We start from the raw sequence: 23868 nt of genomic DNA on the forward strand, positions 1-23868 counted from the left end.
ACTGGGGAGGGACTGGGGTGAGGCAAGAGAAGAGCCTATTATGTAAAATGCAAGGAGCTGCTCCCTCTGACGCTAACCCTGCATTGCATGTCCCTGGGAGGGCACCTCTCCAGGCTCACTCTAGGGCTAGCCCTGCCACTCTCCCAGTCCTGAATCCAAGGTGACCACTTCACACCACAGGACAGGGTGAGGCAGAGGAGCAAGGGGAGACCTGCTGGAGGAAAGGACATACAGTCACAGTCACGAGCCACATAACAATGTTTCAGTCAATGATGGACCACACAAATGGTGGTTCCTTAAGATTATAATGGAACTAAAAAATTCCTATCACCTAGTGATGTTGTAGCAGTCATAATGTTGTAGTGCAACACATTACTCATGTGTTTGTGTTGATGTTGGTGTAACAAACCTACAGCACTGCCAGTCACATAAAGGCAAAATACATACAGTTATGTACAGCACATACTTTACAGTAATAAAAAAAAACCAAGTCACTGCTTTATGTATTGACTATACTATACTTTTTATCATTATTTTAGACTCCTTCTACTTATATATATAAAAAAAAGGTTAACTAAAAATGCCTCAGGCAGGTCTTTCAGGAGGTATCCAGAAGAAGGCATTGTTATCATAGGAGATGACAGCTCCTGCCTGTTATTGCCCTTGAAGACCTTCCAGTGGGACAAGATGTGGAGATGGAAGATAGTGATACTGATGATCCTGACCCTGTGTAGGCCTAGGCTAATGTAATGTATGTATAATGTATGGGCTAATGTATGGGTCAAAATTAAAAAAAAATTATAAAGTAAAAAAGTTACAGTAAGCTAAGGTTACTTTATTATTAAAGAAAAATATTTTTAATAAATGTAGTATAGCCTAAGTGTACAGTGTTTATGAAGTCTATAGTAGTGTGTAGTAATGTCTTAGGCTTTCACATTCACTAACCACTCACTCACTGACTCACCCAGAGCAACTTCCAGTCCTGCAAGCTCCATTCATGGTAAATGCCCTACACAGGTGCACCATTTTTTAATCCTTCGTATCATATTTTTACTGTACACAATGTTTAGATACACAAATACTATGTGTAGTATTTTTCTATGTTTAGATACACAAATACTTACCATAGTGTTACAACTGCCTACATTATTCAATACAGTAACATGCCATGGTCTCTGGCCTTTTGGGAACAGTACTGGTCCCTAGCCTTTTAGGAACCGGGCCCCATAGCAGGAGATGAGTGGCAGGTGAGCGATCATTACCACTGAGCTCCACTTCCTGTCAGATCAGCAGCGGCATTTGATTCTCACAGGGCACAAATCCTTTGTGAACTGTGCATGCCAGAAATCTAGGTTGCACGCTCCTTATGAGAATCTAATGCCTGATGATCTGAGGTTGAACGGTTTCATGCCAAAACCTTCCCCATCCCCACCCTCACGAAACCGGTCTCTGGTGCCAAAAAGATTGGGGAACACTGGGTGTGTAGTAGGCTATCCTATGTGAGTTTGTGTGAGTACATTCTATGACGTTCACACAATGGCAAAATTGCCTAATGTCACATTTCTCAGAACATATCCCCATGGTTCAGTGATGCATGACGGTACTTGAATCCTCTCTTATCTCACATTGAGCAAGTGGAAGCAGAGTGACTGGGAGCAGTGAGGTCAGAGTCTTAGGGCTTCCCTGCTACAATGGTAGGGGTCTGGGAGCACACAGTGACCATGAGCCTGGCCTGGACGTGGCCAAAAAGGGGCAGCAGTCTTGTTTGATCACATTTTAGCCCTGACATCAAAACAAACAAAATTTCAGGTGATGAGGCAGTCTTCCTGGGAGTTCAGGAAGGGAGAAAATAATGGCAGGTCACTCAGGAGCTTTTCCACATGTCCCCGAACATGCAGCAAAACATCAAAGAATATTTTTCTGCCAAACCAGACAACTGTACTTGTGAGTACAGAAATAGGAGATTTTTGTGGGGGAGAAAGTAGGAGTCTTTGGAAAGTGATTATGAGACTCCAAAGGTAATGATAAATGATAGTAATAATAATAGCTCTATCAGTTAGGAAAAACGGGGAATCTGATATGGGGAATTAGCTACAAGAGCCACAGAAGAGCCGAAAAGTCATGCACGATGTCGTGGTGGAGTAACCCAGAGATTAGCAACTGACAGTGGAAGCAGTTGCTAACCCTAGAGATGTGAGTGGAAGACCACCACTGGAAATGCTGCCCAAAGCAAAGTAGGTGCGATTAATACCCCCACTTCACAGATGAGTAGCATAAGGTACAGAGAGATTAAAGGCACATGGCTACTAAGTGTGTAATGAACTTCAGTCAACTCAGGCCACGTGATAGAGTCCACATATGGCACCACTCCACTATTGCCATATGAATAAAGGGCACATTAGGGGAGATGATAGTAGAATTGAGTGAAAGTTGAATTCAGAGTATAAATTTTTAAATGCTTGTCTTTAGTTGAGGTGGTTCTCCTCATAAAAGCGAGTTCATTCATTCATTGAATGAATACTGCTGACTCCAAGCCAGATACTTTGAATAAAAAGATTACTTAATAAAATCCATGTATCCTATAAGGAATTTTGATACAACAGAGTAGTGAGTAAATGAGCACGTGCCTGAGTTTAATTACAAAGGCAACTGTGAATTAATGAGGGTAGGCCTGACTTCTTGGTGGAAGCTGTAGAAATGAAGGGAGATGCTAAAGTTGCCCAAAGACCAGATTGTGCACCCCAAAAGGAGCAATCAGAAAGCCGAGGGACACTGATGAGTGTTCACTCTCACTCTTCCCCAAGATTGCACAAAAGGTTGTCTTTGTCTTCATCTTTGCTTGTGTGTTATTCCCCAACAAATTAGTTCTATGTAAACATCCTAATTCTTTTCATGCTTTCTTTGGAAGTTTTCCATTCTGATGTCACTCTTCTATTTGAGTCACTGTTTCTATATTTACCATCTATTCATCCTGATGGCTTCCTAATTTGGGAGAAAACCTTCTGGGTCCCTCACTTCGACTTCTACCTGAGTCAAAAAGCATTTCAATAGAAATTTTCATTTTCTTGTTTACTTTTCCCAGCATTTTAATTTTCCTGATGACAATTTAAGAAAAAGAGAAACAGAATGCGTGGTCCCAAAAGTACTTCACAGTCAGGAAGAAGACGAGTTAAACGACAGGCAACCCCTGACCCATCCTGCAAACTTGAGGCCATTATGCTAAGAAATAAGCCAGCCACAGAAAGGCGAATGCTGTATGACTCCACTCACGTGAGGCACACAGAATAGTCTACACTCATAGAAATGGAAGTAGGTTGGTGGTCACCAGGGGCTGGAGGAAGGGGAGCACGGGGAGCTGCTGTTTAAGGGATGTGGCATTTCAGTTTTGCAAGATGAAAAAGATTGGTTGCACAACAATGTGAATATTCTTAACACTACTGAGCTGTACATTTTTCAGTGGTTAAGATGTTGAGTTTTATGTTATGTGTATTTTAGCACAATTTAATAAGCAAACAAACTTCTGGATCTGAGAAGCTGGGGGAGTCAAGGCCTAACATTCTAAGGGCCCTGTGGAACTGGGCAGTTGTCCAAGGTGCTCCGGAAAATCCCGGGGTCTCTTCAGCCCCAATTTCAGCGGTCGCAGAGGCCCTGTGGGAGGATGCGCCGACACGCCGCTGTCAGGTTTCCCGCCTCAACCCTTTTACTCAGGTCTAAAGTGGCGCCTTGGAGTGGGCGTGAGGAAAGGAATAACTCTCCTGTCTTCGTGTCCTTAACCTGGTTTCCAAGGCCTGGGGTCTGAGTTCCCGGGGCGAGTGTCAGGGTTGGGAAAATGCACAACGCCACCTACTGGCACCTCTTTGCCCTCCCTCCCCGCCGCTTCCTGCCGTCTGTGGTCTCTCAGTGGGACCTGGGCTGTCTCTTTCAGAAACAGGATGGACACAGTGGCTCATGCCCGTGACCGAGCACTTTAGAAGGCCAAGACAGGAGGATCGCTTGACACCAGGAGTTCGAGACCAGCTCAGGCAACGTATTGAGACTAAAAAACAAAATAAAAAATTAGCTGGGCGTAGGGGTGTGTGCCTGTAGTCCCAGCTACTTGAAATGTTCCCCTCGGGAAAGAAAAACCCTTCTGTAATTTTGTTTGAGATTGCATTAAGTTTATACACAAATGTGGGGAGAACTGGCATTCTACTGCTATTATCAACTACAATTTTATGTTGTTTCTCTCTCCCCCTCTTTATTAGGTATTAAGCCAAATCACCTATTAAGTAATGATGATTTCCTTATAATATTTATACTTGTTTTATTTCTTTGCCTAATAAATTGGTTATTATTTACAAAACGGTGAATGCTATCCACTTCTTTATTTTAATAATGTCTTCTGGGATATTTTTAAAGAATGTAAAAACTAGACAAGGGCCCTGCCCAGTCAAAATGGAGGCACCAGTCAGCTGGTACACTTATATCAATGAGCAATTATGGGCACACAGTAAGCCCTGAGTCTTTTATCATCAAGCATAATGTTTGCTGATTTATAATAAATTTAAAATAATATTTTAATTCTTATTTTACCAATAATTTTTTTCTCAGGATAGAGTTAAAGGTCTTCATAACTTGGTTTGGACCTATCTTTCCAGTCTGATATTTCTCAACATGGCTCAGCAAGCACCTAGCCCCACTAAGTCCTTCAGCCACTGTCCAGCATTTAAAACGCCCAGTCATGTGAAACAAGGGTTTCCGGATCTGATCCCCGCAGCTCCTATGCCCTTCTCGTGGGCTGTTCTCTGAGAAACCCTTCCCACTAATAACTTGGAAAAGCACCCAGTTTTCAGGATGTGGCCTAGTCCATATCTTCTCTGAAGTCTTCTTTGGCTATCTCCTGCTTTCTGTGCAATCAATTGAACTCCAATCAAGAAAGAGTTGGTCCCTTTCTCCTTTGCACACCCCCAGTGTATCCTGCACACACTTCTAGTATGGTGTTTTTTACACTATATTTGTATTTAATTGTTTCCATTTGTGGACATTCTGCATTTGTGGACTGTGAGCACCTCCTAACACTGAGCACAAAGTTTGATGCTTAATTAGCACTTGACCAATATTTGTTGAGTGAATTAATAAATTAATGAATGAAACAGTGAATGTCACTCTGAGCACAAAGATTTATCATGTAAAACTAATATTTTTTAAAATGTTAAATGGTTGCATTTTCATTCCCCTTAACTTTTGATGCCATGGTAAAGAAAAGAGCAAATATCACTGTTCTGATGATCTACTGGGGCATAACCGCGCCAAACAAAGGAGTATGAAAAATTATGGCCATTAATTATTATACTGTCTCTCAGTTCTAGGGGTTGGCAGGGCTCTGCTGGGAGGTTTTCACTTGGGTCTCTCATATGAATGCAGACAGACAATGGGTGGGGTTGCAGCCATCTGAAGGCAACCTCGCTCCCATGCATAGTGGCAGCTGATGCTGGCTGTGGCTAGAACCTCAGCTGGGGCTGTGGGCCAGAAGACTACATTAGCCTCTTCATGTACCCTGGGCTTCTTCCCAGCACAGGGGCTAGGATTTAAGAGCCAGTGTACTAAAAGAGATCCAGAGGAAACCATTCACCTTTTATGATCTACCCTCAGAAACAGTGGTGCACTTGTATTTATCAACCAGCTGTGTGTGTGTGTGTGTGTGTGCGATTTGCTGGCCCCCATGATATAATCTCTCTGTGGTTGTTTTCAGGCTGTGAGCATAGAGCTGTGAGAAGATTAGCATTCTCTGGTTAGCTGGTAAGAAGGGCTCCAGCACCCGGCTGCCCTCAGCAGCTCCACAACATCAATTTCCCTGCACTCTGTGGGTTGAAGCAACTGAAGGCTCACCTGGGTTCAAGTGGAGGGGATGATTCTGCCTCTTATGGTGGATTGGACAGGTCACAGTGTAAGAAGAGCATACAGATGGGAGATGTTAAAGCCAGTTTTGGAAAATCCAATCTGCCACAATCACCAAAAACAAAGATCCAAAGGAATGCACAGAAGAAAATGGAATGTAGAGAAAGTCCCCTGAAATTGGCAAGGTGAGGAAAAATTCTTCCTTCACTGGAAGAAGAAAATGGGAGGAGAAGGCAAGGATGAAACCTCTGCTGGGATAAAAAGTGTGATGGGGAGAGGCAAAAGAATAGAAACCGGATATATAGAGAGAAAATCTGAAAGTAGAGGTTTTTCCCCTGCTTTTTACTTGAAACTCTAGAAATAGAACATTTATTTATTTATTTATTCATTCATTCATTCAATAACTATGTGTATTATGTGCCAGATACTGTTTTAAGTTCTGGGAATGAAACAGTAAACAAAATAAAAATCTCTGCTACATTCGTTTGCTGCACTCATTTGCTCCCCTAACAAAGTACCACAGACGAGGTGGCTCAAACAACAGCAATTAATTTTCTCATGGTTCTGGAGGCTGGAAGTCTAAGATCAAGGCGTCAGTGGGATTGGTTTCCTATGAGTCCTCTCTCCAGGCTTGCAGGTGGCTGCCTTCCCTGTGTCTTCACCCTGCGTGTTTCCGTGTCCTGATTTCCTCTTCTTGTAAAGATATCACTCAGATTGGATTAAGGCTCACTCTAATGACCTCCTTTTAACTTCATTACCTCCCTTGCAGTGAGCCGAGATCATGCCACTGCACTCCAGCCTGGGCAACAAAGTGAGACTCTGTCTCCAAAAAAATAAAAATAAAAAATAATAATAATAATAACTTCATGACCTCTTAAAGGCTCTATCTCCAAATATAGTTAGTACATTCTGAGGGACTGGGGGTTAGGGCTTCAGCATATGAATTTTTGGGGCCACAACTCAGTCCCCCTCACCTGCCTCCATGGAGGTTATATTCCAGCACCTCACAGGACATCCTTTTACCAACATCATGTGGCTGAAGCAGAAGAGAAATGGGGAGAATGGCACACCCAGAGGGAAGCCTGCAGGCAGCAGCATGCTCCTTGAGGGGGGCAGACTCTGTGGAGCGGGTCATGCTCCTGAGCTACCCATGGGATTGGGGTGTTGCTCTTCTGCAGCTGGGACCCAGCCTCACATAACTTTTCCCCTGCTCTCTCCTGCTTCCTTCACTCCCCGGCTCCAGAGAGCCTTCCTCATCCCCCAGTAGATCACAGTCACTGCTTTGAGAGACTTGTAAAAACAGTCACATTGCTTTACACCAAGAGGCACTGATATCTGGCTGACCCATACTTCCTGGTGTTAAATTAACCATTATACAGGTAATAGCCTGATCCCTCTAGCATACAATGATATATTCCACTTAGAGACAGAACATAACCTATGTGGTGTTATTCTGAGACACTATGTCTGGTTTCCCATCAACCATCTTTCTAGCGCTTTCAAAACCAATGGATCGACTTGCCAAACTAATCACTTAATTAGGAATGTGAAACGGTAGTTTCTTTCTGATTCTATCACTCCTTCTACATAGACCTGTCAGCATTCTTCTCCAAAGCTTTCCCACATCAACTGGGGCTTTGGCGTTATGGTGTACAGTTTCTAAAGAAAAGGCAGGATACATTATTCATTCTGTTTCATTTAATTTTCAAATTTTCAAAGAAAATGACTTACTAGCCTTAATTGTCACCTTAGATAGTGACAAATGAGTTTTTTCTTTCTCATTTTTTAGTATCATGAATTGTTAGAGATTCCATGGATTTCAAGCAAGTATAAACATTATTATTATTATTATTTTTTTTTTTTGACAGAGTCTTTCTCTGTCGTACAGTGCAGTGGCATGATCTTGGCTCACTGCAACCTCTGCCTCCCAGGTTCAAGTGATTCTCATGCCTCGGCCTCCCAAGGAGCTGGGACTACACACACTGATTTTTGTATTTTTGTAGAGACAGGTTTTGCTATGTTGGCCCAGCTGGTCTGGAATTCTTTGCCTCAAGTGATCGCCTGCCTTGGCCTCCCAAAGTTCTGGGATTACAGGCATGAGTCACCATGTCCGGCCCCCTGGGTCCTTTTGATGTGACATAAAAGTTTCCTTGCCTTCTAAAAAAAATATGTCACAAGTTCACTTTATACTTTCCATCCCCTGTGCCTAGAAAATAGTCACTTATCGGTGGAGCCCTGGCTCCTCTTGGTGGGGAACAGTATTAGAGACTAAGATCTGTGGATAGGGGGTATGCACTGCTTCTGTGATATTGTTGCTACTGGTCCATTTCAATAAACAGAGCTATACCATATCTATTTTTAAAATCATGAGTACTTCTTGATATTTAAAATTTAAATCTAATAAGATACCCTTTTGTGTAATTTATTTGATTTTTATCATTGTATCCCTTTTCTTTTATACTGAAAATTTTGATTCCTAACATTATTAACATAATTATTTATATGCTTTGTCAAAGAAATGTTTCAAAGTAACAGTACAGCACTTCTACAAAAATAAAATGACCGAGTTGATGTTTCAAATTTATTTGAAGTTCTTTTCCTCTTTAGAATATATCCCACTAAGGAGGGTGAGTCAAAGAAGTGTGCCCTAGGATCATGTGAAATAATCCTTCCTCTGTAGGGGTATGGTATATATTTGATGTATGGTTATGTTCATGTGTTCGTTTCCAATTTTAAGATTTGTTTAAAAGAAGAGGTATTACAGCACTTTGGGAGGCCAAGGCAGGCAGATCCCTTGGGCCCAGGAGTTTAAGACCAGCTGGGCAACATAGCAAGACCCTGTCTCTACAAAAAGTACAAAAATTAGCTGGGTGTGGTGGCGTGCACTCATAGTCTCAGCTACTTGGGGGACTGAGGTGGGAGGATCACTTGAGCCTGAGATGTGGAAGGTGCAGTGAGCCATGATCATGCCACTGCACTCCAACCTGAACTACAGAGCGACACCTTGCCTCCCTCACAACCAAAAAAAAAGAAGAGGAAGAAGAAGAAGAGGAGGAGGAGGAGGAGGTAGAGGAAGAAGAGGAAGAAGAAGAGGAATAAGAGGAAGAGGAAGAAGAAGAAGAGGAAGAAAGAAGAAGAAGAGGAAGAAGAAGAAGAAGAAGACCACCTACATTTGTAGTCACTTTTTTTTTTTTTTCACTTAATAATGTATCCTGGGAATCTCTCCAAATCAGCACGAAAAGACTGATTGTTTTACTTTTTTTTTTTTTTTTTTTTTTTGAGATGGAGTCTTGTTCTGTTACCCAGGCTGGAGTGCAGTGGCATGACCTCGGCTCACCACAACCTCCACCTCCTGGGTTCAAGCGATTCTCCTGCCTCAGCCTCCTGAGTAACTGGGACTACAGGCGCACGCCACCATGCCCAACTAATTTTTGTATTTTTAGTAAAGACAGGGTTTCACTATGTTGGCCAGGCTGCTCTCAAACTCCTGACCTTGTTATCTGCCTGCCTCGGCATCCCAAAGTGCTGGGATTACAGGCGTGAGCCACCGCGACCAGCCTGTTATATATATATATTTTTTTACAGCTGCATAGTACTTTGCTCTGTGGATGCGCCAGTTTATTATGTAAGTGGTTCCCTATTGCTACAAAACTGAGTTACTTCCAATCTTTTGGAATTACAAACAATACTCCGATGGATAACCTATACAAGTATCTTTCTGTAATTGTGTACATGTACCTGCTGGATAAATTTCTAGACATGGAATTGCTGGGTGAAAAGGCAAATTCATGTGTAATTTTCTTAGTTTCTGACAAATCCCCATACATGGGGGTTATAACAGTTTGTATTCCTACCAGCACTGTATAGCAGGGCCTATTTCCTTCCAACTCTGCTAACAGAGTGTATTGTCAAACTTCTGGATTTTTGCCAGTTTGATCGATGAGAAATGCAATGGTTTTCTTAATCAATTGCATTTCTCTAATTGTAAGTATGGTTGAAAATTTTTTTCATACATTTAAGAGCCATTTGCATTTGTCTGCAACCAATTTGTTCATATCCTTTGGCCATTTATCTATTGGGTTGGTGGTCTTTTTCTGCTCAATTTCAGAAGCTCTTTATAAAATGGGCACTGTGGATATAGCAGTGAACACGACAAAGTCTCTTCTTTCACAAAGCCTGCTTCCAGGGCACGATTCCTTTATGGCTGGTGTGGCTAGAAACAGTTCTCTTCTTTCAATACAGAGACTGAGGCCATGAGCAGTGATGATTATGTTGTCATTGTCTTCATCTTTGAGCAATTTTCCAGTTTGATCTACTTTTCCAGGAAAATAAAGTTGACCCGCAGCCGGGCGCGGTGGCTCAAGCCTGTAATCCCAGGACTTTGGGAGGCTGAGGCGGGCAGATCATGAGGTCAAGAGATCGAGACCATCCTGGCCAACATGGTGAAACCCCGTTTCTACTAAAAATACAAAAAATTAGCCGGGCGTGGTGGCGGGCTCCTGTAATCCCAGCTACTTGGGAGGCTGAGGCAGGAGAATTGCTTGAACCCAGGAGGTGAAGGATGCAGTGAGCCGAGATCGCGCCATTGCACCACTTCAGCCTGGGTAAAAAGAGCGAAACTCCGTCAAAAAAAAAAAAAAAAAAATACAGTTGACCCTTGAACAATGCGTGCTTAGGAGCACTGAACCTCTGCATAGTCAGAAGTCCATGTGTAACTTTCAACTCCCCAAAAACTTAGCTACTAATAGCCTAATGTTGACCAGAAACAACAGCATAGTCAATTAGCATATGTTTTGTATGTTATATGTATTATATACTATGTTCTTACAATAAAGTAAGCTGGAGAAAAGAAAATGTTAAGAAAATCCCAGGCCAGGCGTGGTGGCTCATACCTGTAATCCCAGCACTTTGGGAGACTGAGGCAGCAGATCACCTGAGGTCAGGAGGTTGAGACCAGCCTGGCTAACTTACAGTGAAACCCCATCTCTACTAAAAAATACAAAAGTTAGCTGGGCTTGGTGGTGCATGCCAGTAGTCCCAGCTACGTGGGAAGCTGAGACAGGAGAATCGCTTGAACCTGGGAGGCGGAGGTTGCAGTGAGCTGAGATCATGCCACTGCACTCCAGCCTGGGCAACACAGCGAGACTCTATCTCTCAAAAAAAAAAAAGAAAGAAGAAAGAAAATATATTTACTATTCATTAAGTGTAAATGGATCATCATAAAGGTCTTCATCCTCGTCGTCTTCACATTGAGTAGGTTGAGAAGGAAGAGGAAGAGGAGGTGTTGGTCTTCTTGTCTCAGGGGTGACAGAGGCCAAAGAAAATTCATGTATAAGTGGACCCTCACTGTTCACACCTGTGTTGTTCAAGGGCCAACCATAATATATCCCTAATGGAATAAATTAATTTTCCAACATAGGGGAATGTACACACTGGCAGTAATTAAAAATTGTGTTCTCAAAAATGTTTAAAGAGATTGGGAAGTGTAAATGATATATGAAAAAGCAAGCCACAAAACAGCATACACAGAATAAAACCAATTGCATAGAATATATGTAGTCATAAGGATAGGAAATATATTAGAAGAATATACCCCCAAATTGTTCATACTGGTTACCTTTGAGTATTGGGATATGGTTGATTTTCATTTTCTTCTTCATCTTTGCTCTATTTTCTGATTTCTTTTTACAATGAACATGCATTACCTTGAAAATTGGCAAGAATGGTAAACTATTTTTTAAATAATAGCATTGAAAAGATTAAGTTAAATTTGTGTCACTCATGAGGCACTGATTTTAAAATATTTAAGTTAAACTGTCTATCTTGAGGGAACAGAAAATATTGATTTTGTATAAAGTGTGTGGCAGGGGGAGAAAGTATATCCTTTTCAATCCCGTGAGCTCGCTGATGTTAACTGATTTATTTTCTGTACTCCATTCACACTCAGCAATAATAATCTTATTGCTATTTCCTCCAGAGGCTATTATAAGGCTTACCCAAAATAGCAAACATTTTACGAACTGTGAATCACTGAGGATCCCAAAGTTTCATGTAAGAATACTTCCCCAACCCATCTAAATCAACTCCAGCTCAATTTCACATTTCTATCAGTGCACGATCACTTTCCAGGTATTGAGGCTGGGTACTTGAAACCTTTCCTTCACTTCCTTCATCTTCATGTCATGCAACCATTTGATCACCTTTTGCATCTTTCTTCAAAATATTTATTGTAGCAATCTGTTCTTCTCTGACTCACCAGCTATAATGCTTATTGTGACTCAGGCTATTTGATGCCTATGTTATTATAGTAACCTTCTACTTTAGAGAGGTATGGTCTCTGAGCAAAACTGCCTTGGTTCAAATCTAGGCTCTACTTCTGTGTAGCTTTAGGCAAGTTTCTGAAATTCTCTATGCACTTCTTTCCTCATATGTGAAATGGAAATGGTATTAATACCTAATTTATTAATTTATTCTTAAGATTAAATGGGCTATATATGCAAAAGTACTTAGGACAGTGACCGAGTACATAGGAAATGATCAACAAATGCTAGTTATTTTAATTATTATTATTGATTTATTTACTGCTACTTTGGGCCTTTTGGTCAGGTCAACATTCTAAAGTTCTATTATGTCACTCTTTTGGTTATAATCCCCATATGAGTATTGCACTAGGTAAAGGCTGACTAGGTTGTTTTGGGCAAAATATCATATTTGGAACAACATGAGGAACTGGACATCTCAGAGATACCTAGGCAGGGAGAAAAATTTTGAGACCAAGACTTGAATAAGCAATAAAGACAGTGGAGGTGAAGATTCTTTTCCCTCAAATTATTCATTGATTTCAAATTGAAAGCAGTGAATGAAAGGCTGAGAAGTTTGAACAGAGATTTCAGCAATGTAAAGAGGTCTAAGGGATAAAATTGCACCTAAGAATCTATCAGGGAGGAGAGGTTCTGAAAAACATCACAAGCTTTTGTTTGAAGAAAGGGTCAACTAAAGAAGCATATCTCACAAGAAGTGAAGCCCAGTTTAGAATTATCTCAATTCCTGACTGGATTAAAGTAATTGACTTCTAGCCTCTCTGCCTACCAGAAGCAAAAATAAATACCTCTGGAAGAAGTTAACATGCTGAAGAGCCTCAGAATATTGGCATTCTATCAAAATAACAAGCCGTATAAGAAAATAAGTTTTGACAGAAAACCAAGAGGGAAAAAAGAGAAACATATCCACAGATGAACTAGATCTTGAATAATAATAAGACACAGACTTTAAAATAACTACAATTAATAAATGGAATTAAAAATCAAGATGGATAAATTTGGTACCAGAAAAACTGAGAACCAAATGAATATCCTAGATTGGAATAAAATTTAATAAATAAAATTAGAGACTGAATGAAAACAGTAGATTAGACACCACTGAAGAAAGAATAGTGAAATGGACTATAGGACAGTAGAAAATATACAGACTAAAGCAGACAGACAAAAGAATGGAGAATTAGAAAAGAGCATAAAAATGTTAATATAAGGAACCCAGTGAAAATGTTTAACATATATGTTACTGGAATTCTGTTAAGTGAAAAAGAGAAGAAAATAAGATGACATATTTAAAGAAATATGTCCAAGAGTGTCCTAAAAGTGATGAAGGTTAGTAAGATACAGAGATGTAATCACCTGATGGGTTCTTCCTGCCCCTGCACAGAAAAATCAATTCACTGACACCACAGCATTGCGGTAAATAAAGAGTTTAATTGACAAGAGGCCAGCTATATGTGAGATGGAGTTATTACTCAAATCACTCTTCTTGAGGCTCAGAGGTTACAGTTTTTATAGATGATTTGGTGGGCAGGGGACTTCTGATTGGCTGGGGATGAAATCATAGGAGTGTTGAAAACGATTCACATGCACTGAGTCTGCCTTTGGGTGGGGCCACAGGACTGGTTGAGTCATAAATCATGGATTCAGGCAGGATCAGTCGATTGCCAGAAAGTCTGAAAAAAAATCTCAAAAGACCAATCTAGGTTCTACAGTAGTGATGTTATCTACAGGAGCAACTGGAAAGTCATAAATCCTGTGGCCTCAGGCCACATGACTCCTGAGCATTAAGGGATTATAGAAACCATACCTACATTTTATCAGAACTCAGGCCCCTCCCATAATCCTAATCTTGTGGTCTTTCATTAGTCTTACAAAGGGTGGTTTCAGTTCCCCAACAGGGAAGGAATTTGTTTTAGGGAGGGATTATTATCATCCTTGCTTCAAAGTTAAACTATAAATTCCTCCCAAAGTTACCTAGGCTTACACCCAGGAATGACCAAGAACATCCTGGAGGTCAGAAGCAAGATGGAGTCAACTATGTCAAATTTCTCTTACCGTCATAATTTTGCAAAGGTAGTTTCAATCATACAAGAAATACTTCAAATCCCAAGCATGAAAATACAAAGTAAAGCACATCTGGTCACATCAAAATAAAGCTGCCAAAGACCAAAGGCAAAGTCTTAACATCGGGTAGAATTTTAAAAAACATACTTCCTTCAAAAAGCAACAATTAGATTGATGCTGACTTCTCAACAGAAACAACAGAAACCAGACTAACTGAAAGAAAATAACAACTAACCTATAATTCTCTAACCAGTAGAAATACGCTTCAAAAATGAAGGCAAATGGGATTATAAAGGATAATACGTCTGAATAAGAAAACAAAGGCACTTCTATTTGGATTTCAGTATTGTGTAGTACCTAATTACGTTTTCTTCCTTTCTATTAAAAACTTAGAGCCAATATTATGATAATACAAATTCATCAGAGACAAATGTTGATTTTGTTATCAACTGATTACAGAGATTAAAATTCATTTCTTATCTATGTTTTGAAATCACATTACTATGAAATTCTCTATAATGTAAAGAACAGGAAAATGAAAAGTGGCATTTGTTTACACAGCAGTGGAAACACACTAAGCAAACCATTCTACCGATAACACCTGTTAGCTGGCATTAAAAAAAAAAAGGTAAAAGTATTTTCAACAAATAAACACTGAGAGATTTCATCACAAGACCCATACTAAAGAATATGATTTTTTGAGTACCTGAAAAATTATCCCAAACAGAAGCACAGAGATGCAGGAAGAAATGAAGAGCATGAAAAAAGGTAAAAATATGGGTAATTACAAATGTATGTTGACTAGCAAAATCTTGTGGAGTCTTGAATATACGCAGAATTAAAATTTATGACAACAAAATGAAAAAGGTAGAAGGGGTATAAGTGGAGTTAAAATCATCTAAGATTCTAGCATTATCAGAGAAGCAGTAAAGATAAAAATCCATTAGACTTTAACAACTCAAGGATGCCTATTGTAATCTCCAGGATAATTGCTAAAAGAATATATAGCTAATGACATAATAGAGGAAAATGGAATAATAAAATTATTTAGTTAATCCAAAAGAAAAAAGGAAAAGTAACATTTAACAGGTAGGACTAGAAAAAAAAATGGTAAGAAAATAGATTCAAATCCTATATAAATCAGTAATTATATTAAGTGTAAATATTTTTAAAAACCAAATAAATGACAAATTGTATTAGAGTAGAAAAAACAAAACTCAACTATATGTTCATCACAGGAAATACACTTTAAATATAAGGGCACAGAAAGGTTGAAATAAAAGGATGGAAAAGATACACCATGCAAACACTAATAAAAGCTGATGTGCCTATACTAAGATCAAAGTAGAACTTAAGGCAAGAAGTATTACTAAAGATAAAACGGTGGCATTTTATAAAAATCAAAGTGTCAATATGCCAAGAAAATATAACAATTGTAAATATGCATGTATCTAATAATATAGCCTCAAAGTATATAAAACAAAAACTGACCTAACTGGAAGAAATAGATCTGCAAGTACATCTCTCTCAGTAACTCATAGAACAAGCAGCCAGAAAAATCTATAAGGATATAGAAGATTTGAACAACATAGGTAAAGACAACCTAATTCAGACATAGAGAGAGAGAGAGAACACTGCATCAAGCAACTGAAGAATACCAATTATTTTCAAGTAGACATGGAACATTTACCACAATTGAATGTATACAGGGCCATAAAGCAAGTCTTAGCAAATTGAAATGATTGAAATCAGAGTATACAAACCATATACATTGTGCAAACCATAATGAAATTGAGCTGGAAATCAGTAACAAAAAGGTAATTGGAAAATCCCCATATATTTGGAAGTTAAGCAATGTACTGGTAAATAGCCAATAGATCAAAGAAGAAATTCCAATGGATATCAGAAAATATTTTAACTGAATGGTAATTAAAAGGTGACATATCAAAACATGTGAGACGCAGGTAAGTGTACTTAGATGAAAATGTTGTAGGACTTTCTCCTCAGTTCAGCTAAAAACCGGGTTCTTTGGGTTCTTGTCACATAACCAGGAAAAGATAAGGCTTGTGGACACACAGAAGGGTAAGAAAAACGAAATTTATTGGGTGTAAAGGGAAAAAAACTCAGCAAAACGAAAGGGGTTCCTGTTAACAGGCCCCCCATCTCACAGACTGAATCCTAGGTTGCCACCCAGAAACATGAGAGGCCAAGCTCCTTCTCCCCTGCAAACAGTGTGAACTTCCCGAGGTCCCGCCCCGTCCACCCGGTGGCAGGTCGGAGGTTCTCCCGGGAGCCCTTTTTACTTGGCTGTTTTGGAAACTGATAGTCTTAAGCACACATATTAGAAAAGAAGAATGGTTAAAAAAACAATGATTGAGACTTCCAGAATGACTGAGTAAGGGTTAGGATGGATTCTTTCCATCCTCAAAGAATTTTTACTATTTGACCTGTTTGGCAGTTCACTGAAAAGCTTCCTTCACAGAACCTGTCTTTATTTGACTTGACTCAGAGCTTACTCTGTGCAAATAACCCTATCCTCAGGGCATTTGTAAAAAAAAAAAAAAAAAAGTGGTAATTGTTTAATATCATAGTTGCCTGATTTGGCATTACTAGCTGGGGTTAACCAGAGGCATGACCAATAACTGAAAAAGAAAAACTGGAGAATAAGATGATAACTTTGAAAGATTTTGATATATTCCTGAGAATTTGGGTCACATGCCTGCGATTGTGCACATGGCTGAGAAAGACCTGAGAAGGCCATAATCTCTCACCTCAGGCTGACTTCACAAGAAGGAAGTGAAGGCTAGGCAGAATCATAAACTGCCTGCATGATCACTAAAGGTATGCCCAACCTGCACCCCCGACCCCCAACCAAACACACACACACACACACACACACACCCTCAGCAAAGGAAAGGAGACATCAGTTCATGGAGATCTCTGTCTAGTTATCAGCTGATCATTAAGCTAATAAGCAGGCTTTAATGCCCACACATGATAAAAAATATAGACTTCATAGAATTTGTCCAAGAAAGTCACTAAATGAACAAATAGCAACAGCAACAACAATAAATGCCAACAACAAAACTTGGGAGTGGAAATCTCATTTTTAGTTACTATATTATTTTCAGTGTCCAACTTCAACAAAAATTTTTGAGGCATAAAGAAACAGGAAACCTTTTATTGCAAACAGAGTTATATATAAAGGGGGAAAAGCAGCCAGTAGAAACTGTTATTCTATTTTTTTTTTTTTTTTTTTGAGACAGGGTCTCACTCTGTCACCCAGGCTGGAGTGCAGTGGCATGACCATAGCTCACTGCAGCTCAACCTCCTGCACTGAAATGATCCTTCCTTCCTCAGCCTTCCAAGCAGCTGGGACTACAGGCATGCACCACCACAACTGACTAATTTATTTTAGTTTTGTAGAGACAGGGTCTTGTTATGTTGCTCTGGCTGGTCTCAAACTCCTACACTCAAACCATCCTCCCTCCTCGGCCTCCCAAAGTGCTAGGATTACAGGCATGAGCCACCACACCTGGCCTGAAACTGTTATTCTCTGAGTAATTGTCTTTTCGGTTATAAACTGTCTCTGAGGAATTGCAGACATTGGGGGATTAAAACAAGATTTTTAGTCAGCTATTACAAATGTAGTTAAAGAACTAAAAGAAACCATTCCTAAAGAATTAAAGGAAAACAAGGCCAGGTGTGATGGCTCAAACCTATAATCTGAACAGTTTGGGAGGCCAAATGGGTAGATCACTTGAGCCCAGAAGTTTGAGACCAGCCTGGGCAACATGGAGAAACCCCATCTCTACAAAAAATACAAAAAATTAGCTAGGTCTGGTGGTGCACGCCTGTAGTCCCAGCTACTTGAGAGGCTGAGGTGGGAAGATCATTTGAGTCCAGGAAGTTGAGGCTTCAGTTAGCCAAGATCATGCCATGCCATTGCACTCCAGCCTGAGTGACAGAGACATGTCTCAAAAAAAGCATTAAAGGAAAGAATTAAAAACTATGCCTTACCAAAAAGAGACAGAAAAGTATGTGTGCATACATATATATGTGTGTGTGTATATATATATATATACACACTTTGTATACATATACTTTTATATAGATATATAGAAAAATATATATATAGAAAAGTGTGTGTGTGTGTATATATATATATGTATATAGAAAAGTACATATATCCTTTTCTATATATAACCAAACAAATTCTGGAGACACAGTGAAAATTTCTGGAGAAATTCTGGATGGACTAAGGGTCCACTGACAGATGAATGGATAAAGAAATTGTAGCATGTATATAAAGTGGAATATTATTCAGTCATAAAAAGAGAATCCTGCCATTTGTCACAAGATAGATGAACCTGGAGAACATTATGCTAAGTGAAATAAGCCAGACACAGAAAGAAAAATGCTGCACAATTTCACTTATATGTAGAATCTTAAAAAAAGTAAAAAGAAGAAGAAGTAAGAAAAAAGTCAAATACACAGACAAAGAATAAAATGGTGGCTGCTAGGTGTGGGGAGTGGACGGGAAGAGGGAGATCAAAGGGTACAAAGTTGCAGATATATAGGATAAATAATTTAGAGATCTAAGGTACAACATGAGGACTGTAGTTAATAACACTGTATTAAAGATTTTTGCTAAGAGAGTAGATTGTGGGTGCTCTTGCTACAGTGCACAAAAAAGGGTAACTATATGAGATGATGGATATGTTAATTTACTTGACTATTTAAAAATTTTACTACGTGACAAAAATTCTGGAGTTGAAAATGAAAAATTAAAGAGGGGTTCAACAGCACATTTGAACTGACAGAAGAAAAAAAAATCCATGAACTTGTAAACAGGTTAATTGAGATTATCTAATCTAAGCAACAGAAAGAAAAAAGAATGCAGAAAAATGAACGTAACTTTAGAGACCTGGAGGACACACTCACGCTACTAGTATTCACATAATATGAGCCCTAGAAGGAGAGGAGACAGAGAAAATGGAAGAAAGAATATTTGAAGAAATAATGGCCAGAAACTTCCGAAATTTGATGAAAAACGGCATCAAATCTGCATATCCAAGAAGCTCAACAATCTCCAAGTAGAATAAACCTCAAGACCAAGACACATCATAGTCAAACTAGCCAAAGATGAAGAATCTGGAAAGCAGCGAGAAGTGATTCATCCCACACAAAGCCCCCACCAGAACATGACTTCCTAGAACCATGCTCCCGGAACCAATGCTGACAGAATCTGAGGTAACAATCACTTGTGAGTCATCAACAGCACTGCCCTATCAGTGAAGTCAAAGATTGAAGAAGAACTCTTTCAAACCTTTCAAGTGCCCCCTCCTTTCCTTAAAGTCTTTTATAGAGGTCCCCTTCTTGGCCATCTCCATCCTGTGAGTCAGGACTGAAAGGACACAGACAGGTCACCGACAGCATTGTTGGGGCAAGCCTGCAAGCACGCATCACTGGGGATCTGACATGACAATGGCCGCCTGCCCCCTCTGAGGGCTACAGGACTTACCCCGTTGGGAAGCAGCTAAGCAGTAAGTAACTGTTGGCTTTAGACTGTATAGTATTTGTTCTAAGCATAAGGTAATATATAATATTTTCCTTAAAAAGAAGCTCCTAGTCTTACAGTATAACTGAAAACTAGGCATGTATATTTAGTGCATGTTTTTATAGCTATACAGATACACATCTACAGTTTTATATTGTACTTTATATTTTAATACACATCTACCTATTTGATATGGTTCTTATTTTCTTTCTTTCTTAAAGAAAGTTTTGTGTTCACTTGAGAAAAACTTGGAGGTGAATTTTTTCCAACATCCTAACCCAGTAGACGCCCATTCATCCAGCTACTATTTCCTGAACACCTATCCTGTGGCAGAACGTTTCGCTGGATGCCAGACATAGAGATGGAAGATGAGGTGTTTCTAGCAGGACAGGAATGGCACATGCTCAGTCTGAGCTTAGGAGAGATGGCCTGGAGGAGGTATCTGAGTGCTGAAGGATTCGCTAGGTGAACTGAAGTGAGGTTGGGCAAGGCTATCCAGGGAGAGGGGGCCAGCATGACATGGAAGTGAGGGAGAACCTCGCATATTGGAGGGATTCTAGGCAAAGAGCCATACAACATAGAAAATCAAATTTCCAAAATGCAGTTAAATTCAGTTCAATTCAACCAACATTTTCACCAATTCCCTCCTATATAGGCGGCGTTATACTATAATAGCTGCTGGGTTACAGAGATGTCAGGAAGACATGTCCACACCTAATTTCAATCAAGTGTGACAAGTAACAGTGGAGTAACAGAGAGACAGCATCGCAGAGGTGGCGAGGAACTTTGTCTGGAGGGTCCGAGTAGCTTTCAAAGGGGAAGGGATGAACAGGAATTCAAGCCCACCACAGGAACAAAAGGCGCTCTCAGTAGAGGATGCGGCATGTGCTTCACCACACAGGCAGGAAACTGTAGGCAGAGTGCCAAGAGCTGAATAGAGCTCATTAATACTGGGCCTTAGATTTGGAGTTGGGTGCAGGCTGGGTAGGAAGGAGGGGGAGAAGCAAGCTGGAGTTGGGCTGCACAGGGCCTTCCTAGGGCGTTCAGCTTTGATCTTTGGGCTACAGGGTCTTTGAAGGTGTCTGAACTGATGTGATAGGACGAGAGAGTGTTTTAGAAAATACCTACAGTGCAGGGGCAGATGAGAGGGTAAGATTAATACAGAGAGCAGCGAGGCTGTTACAGGCATCCTGGCCTGACCTGGCTGTGGTGGGGGAGCTGGAACAGGGTCATGGTTTCAAGAAATGTTAAGGATCTGGATCTCGGCTAGGAGGGCTTGATGGTTGAGGAGAGAAGTGTGGTGAGGGAGACGGAAAGGTCAAGGATGTGCTGCTGGTTCTGGTTTGTGTGACTGGATGGATGGTGATGTCACCAGCTGTCCACAGCCTAGCCACTGTCTCTTCATATGCACGCGCACACACACAGACATAGACACATACACACACACACCCCCCAGCTATGTGTCTTTTCTCCTCCTCCACTCCCTGTTCCTAAACCAGAAATGGAAAAACACAGAGAAAGCCCTGAAAATTTCCCCAATAGGTCTCATGGATGATGGGTCGGTGAGGTCCACTGAGTGAGGGCCAGACCCTGGCAGCTTCCTCCAGAAAGCACAAAATGGAAAACAATGCTCTCAGCATGTGCATGCACTCCTTATCTGACAACACTGAGCTCTTTACTACACTCTAACCACCTTCCTATGTCCAGCAGTTTTTCTCATCCCTTGATTCATGTTTGTAGTTACAGGGATTGTTATGGATAATTCTGCTATCTGATTCCTCAGATATGTGGCAATGTTTGAAGATCTTTCTCCTTCCCTCCCTCCCTTCCTTCCCTCCCTCTCTTCCTTCCTTCCCTCCCTCTTTCTCTTTTCTTTTTTTCTTTTCCTTCTTTCTTCCTCCCAGCTTTCATTTTATTGTGAAATATACTGTATTGACTGGGGTACATAAAATATCCATGTACCACTTAACACATTTTTATAACAACACACATGAAACTGCCACCAAGCAAAGAAACAGAGTCCTGCTAACACTGCAGAAGCCTCTCTCAAGTACTCACCTAATCACACCCCTTAGTCTCACCTCCCCATCCCACACTCCAAATCCTCCCACACCAGCAACTATTACTCTGACTTTGGGACTCACTTCCTTGCCTTTCTCTTTCTGTGTTGAAGTATGTTCCCCTAGACAATGGCATTTAGTCTTGCTTGTTTGGAACTTCATTCTTTGAAATTCCCTGATCCTGCTTCTCTCTTTCAGCATTGGGTTTATAAGATTCACCCATGCTGTTGTAGGCAGCCATGCTGTCTGCCATGTGGCTATATCGCCATTTTTTTTCCACTCTATTGGGATGGTCATTGGATTGTTTCCAGAGTTGAGCTCTTATGAACAAAGCTCCTTGAACACACTTGTACATGTATCCTAGTCACAGTTCCTAAGTTTCCTCAGGGTTTATACCTGGGACTGGAGCTGCTGGGTCATCTGGTGTCTTTCTTATTGTTCCATATTACTCAATATTGTGTGAGGGCCTTCTTGGTCCATGTCCCTGGAAACATTCACCATCATCTCTCACCTTTTTGTTTTAAACCACTTTTCCCAAAATAAACTCCTCTCCTAAAATACACTCTCCTCCTCCCCTCTGCTGTCAGTGGGCCTGTCTTCTGTGTCCCAGGCTCGTAACAGAGGACATTCACATGTGAGCATGCCCATAGGCAGACAGGAACAATTCCCAAGTGAGTACACCAAAACCTAAATTCATTCGAATTGATTTAACAAACGTAAATTCTTCTTGGCCTCATCATGTCACACCTGTGTGTTCTGATACCCTAGTTGAGAGCCACTGTCCTTCTTGGCCGAGTGTCCATGTTTTTAGCAGCCTTGAGCTTGAATGTACTGACTGCCTCTCCAGCTCAAAGCCATGACCACCCCACATGTTTCTCTACCAAAGCTTGTCCCTCACAAACACCATCATGGGGACAAAGAGCAGTGATTACATTTTCTCAAATTCAGTAGTACAGAACAAAGGGCTGTCCCCTGGCACGTGATACTCACAGACCTGTCTTTTCTGCTGCCCCCACAGGGTCTGACCAGCCGACCTGGACCTGGCCAAGGGTCCTGTCATCCCTCATGGCCACCCCACCATTCCGGCTGATAAGGAAGATGTTTTCCTTCAAGGTGAGCAGATGGATGAGGCTTGCCTGCTTCCGGTCCCTGGCAGCATCCTCTCCCAGTATTCGCCAGAAGAAACTAATGCACAAGCTGCAGGAGGAAAAGGCTTTTCGCGAAGAGATGAAAGTTTTTCGTGAAAAAATAGAGGACTTCAGGGAAGAGATGTGGACTTTCCGAGGCAAGATCCATGCTTTCCGGGGCCAGATCCTGGGTTTTTGGGAAGAAGAGAGACCTTTCTGGGAAGAGGAGAAAACCTTCTGGAAAGAGGAAAAATCCTTCTGGGAAATGGAAAAGGCTTTCAGGGAGGAAGAGAAAACTTTTTGGAAAAAGTACCGCACTTTCTGGAAGGAGGATAAGGCCTTCTGGAAAGAGGACAATGCCTTATGGGAAAGAGACCGGAAACTTCTTCAGGAGGACAAGGCCCTGTGGGAGGAAGAAAAGGCCCTTTGGGTAGAGGAAAGAGCCCTCCTTGAGGGGGAGAAAGCCCTGTGGGAGGATAAAACGTCCCTCTGGGAGGAAGAGAATGCCCTCTGGGAGGAAGAGAGGGCCTTCTGGGTAGAGAACAATGGCCACATTGCCGGAGAGCAGATGCTCGAAGATGGGCCCCACAACGCCAACAGAGGGCAGAGCTTGCTGGCCTTCTCCCGAGGCAGGGCGTAGCCAGCATGCAGGTGCAGGGCCCTGTGGTCCAGACTCCCCTGGGTTGGGATTCAAGTCCAGGGTGAGCCCATGTGCTGGAGAAAATACACACTCATTGGTCTCCTTGCTTTGAAAGATCCAATAAAGTCCTGAGGCAAGGTCTGGAAAACCAACTTCTCTGAGGAAGGCTGGCTGCATGTTTTCCAGGTTTTGTGATGATCCAAGGTCATGTTCCCACCTCTGG

General features: G+C 41.0%; 2 protein-coding genes across 3 annotated transcripts in view; one reads left to right on the plus strand and one right to left on the minus strand.

The window, feature by feature from the left end:
* The window catches only part of ATP7B (ATPase copper transporting beta), a 217646-nt gene that overhangs the window by 46339 nt on the left and 147439 nt on the right, over positions 1 to 23868 (minus strand). The window lies entirely within an intron of this gene.
* Positions 19081 to 23810, plus strand: CCDC70 (coiled-coil domain containing 70). The gene is made up of 2 exons (XM_054446336.2): positions 19081 to 19804; positions 22897 to 23810. The coding sequence occupies exon 2, from the start codon at positions 22944 to 22946 to the stop codon at positions 23643 to 23645; it is 702 nt and encodes a 233-aa protein (XP_054302311.1). The 5' UTR covers positions 19081 to 19804; positions 22897 to 22943; the 3' UTR covers positions 23646 to 23810.

Source organism: Pongo pygmaeus, chromosome 14 (genome assembly GCF_028885625.2).
Source record: "Pongo pygmaeus isolate AG05252 chromosome 14, NHGRI_mPonPyg2-v2.0_pri, whole genome shotgun sequence".
NCBI lineage: Eukaryota > Metazoa > Chordata > Mammalia > Primates > Hominidae > Pongo > Pongo pygmaeus.

Coding starts and splice junctions, on each gene's coding strand:
- CCDC70 (XM_054446336.2), top strand. CDS start 22,944: ATGGCCACCCCACCATTCCGGCTGATAAGGAAGATGTTTTCCTTCAAG.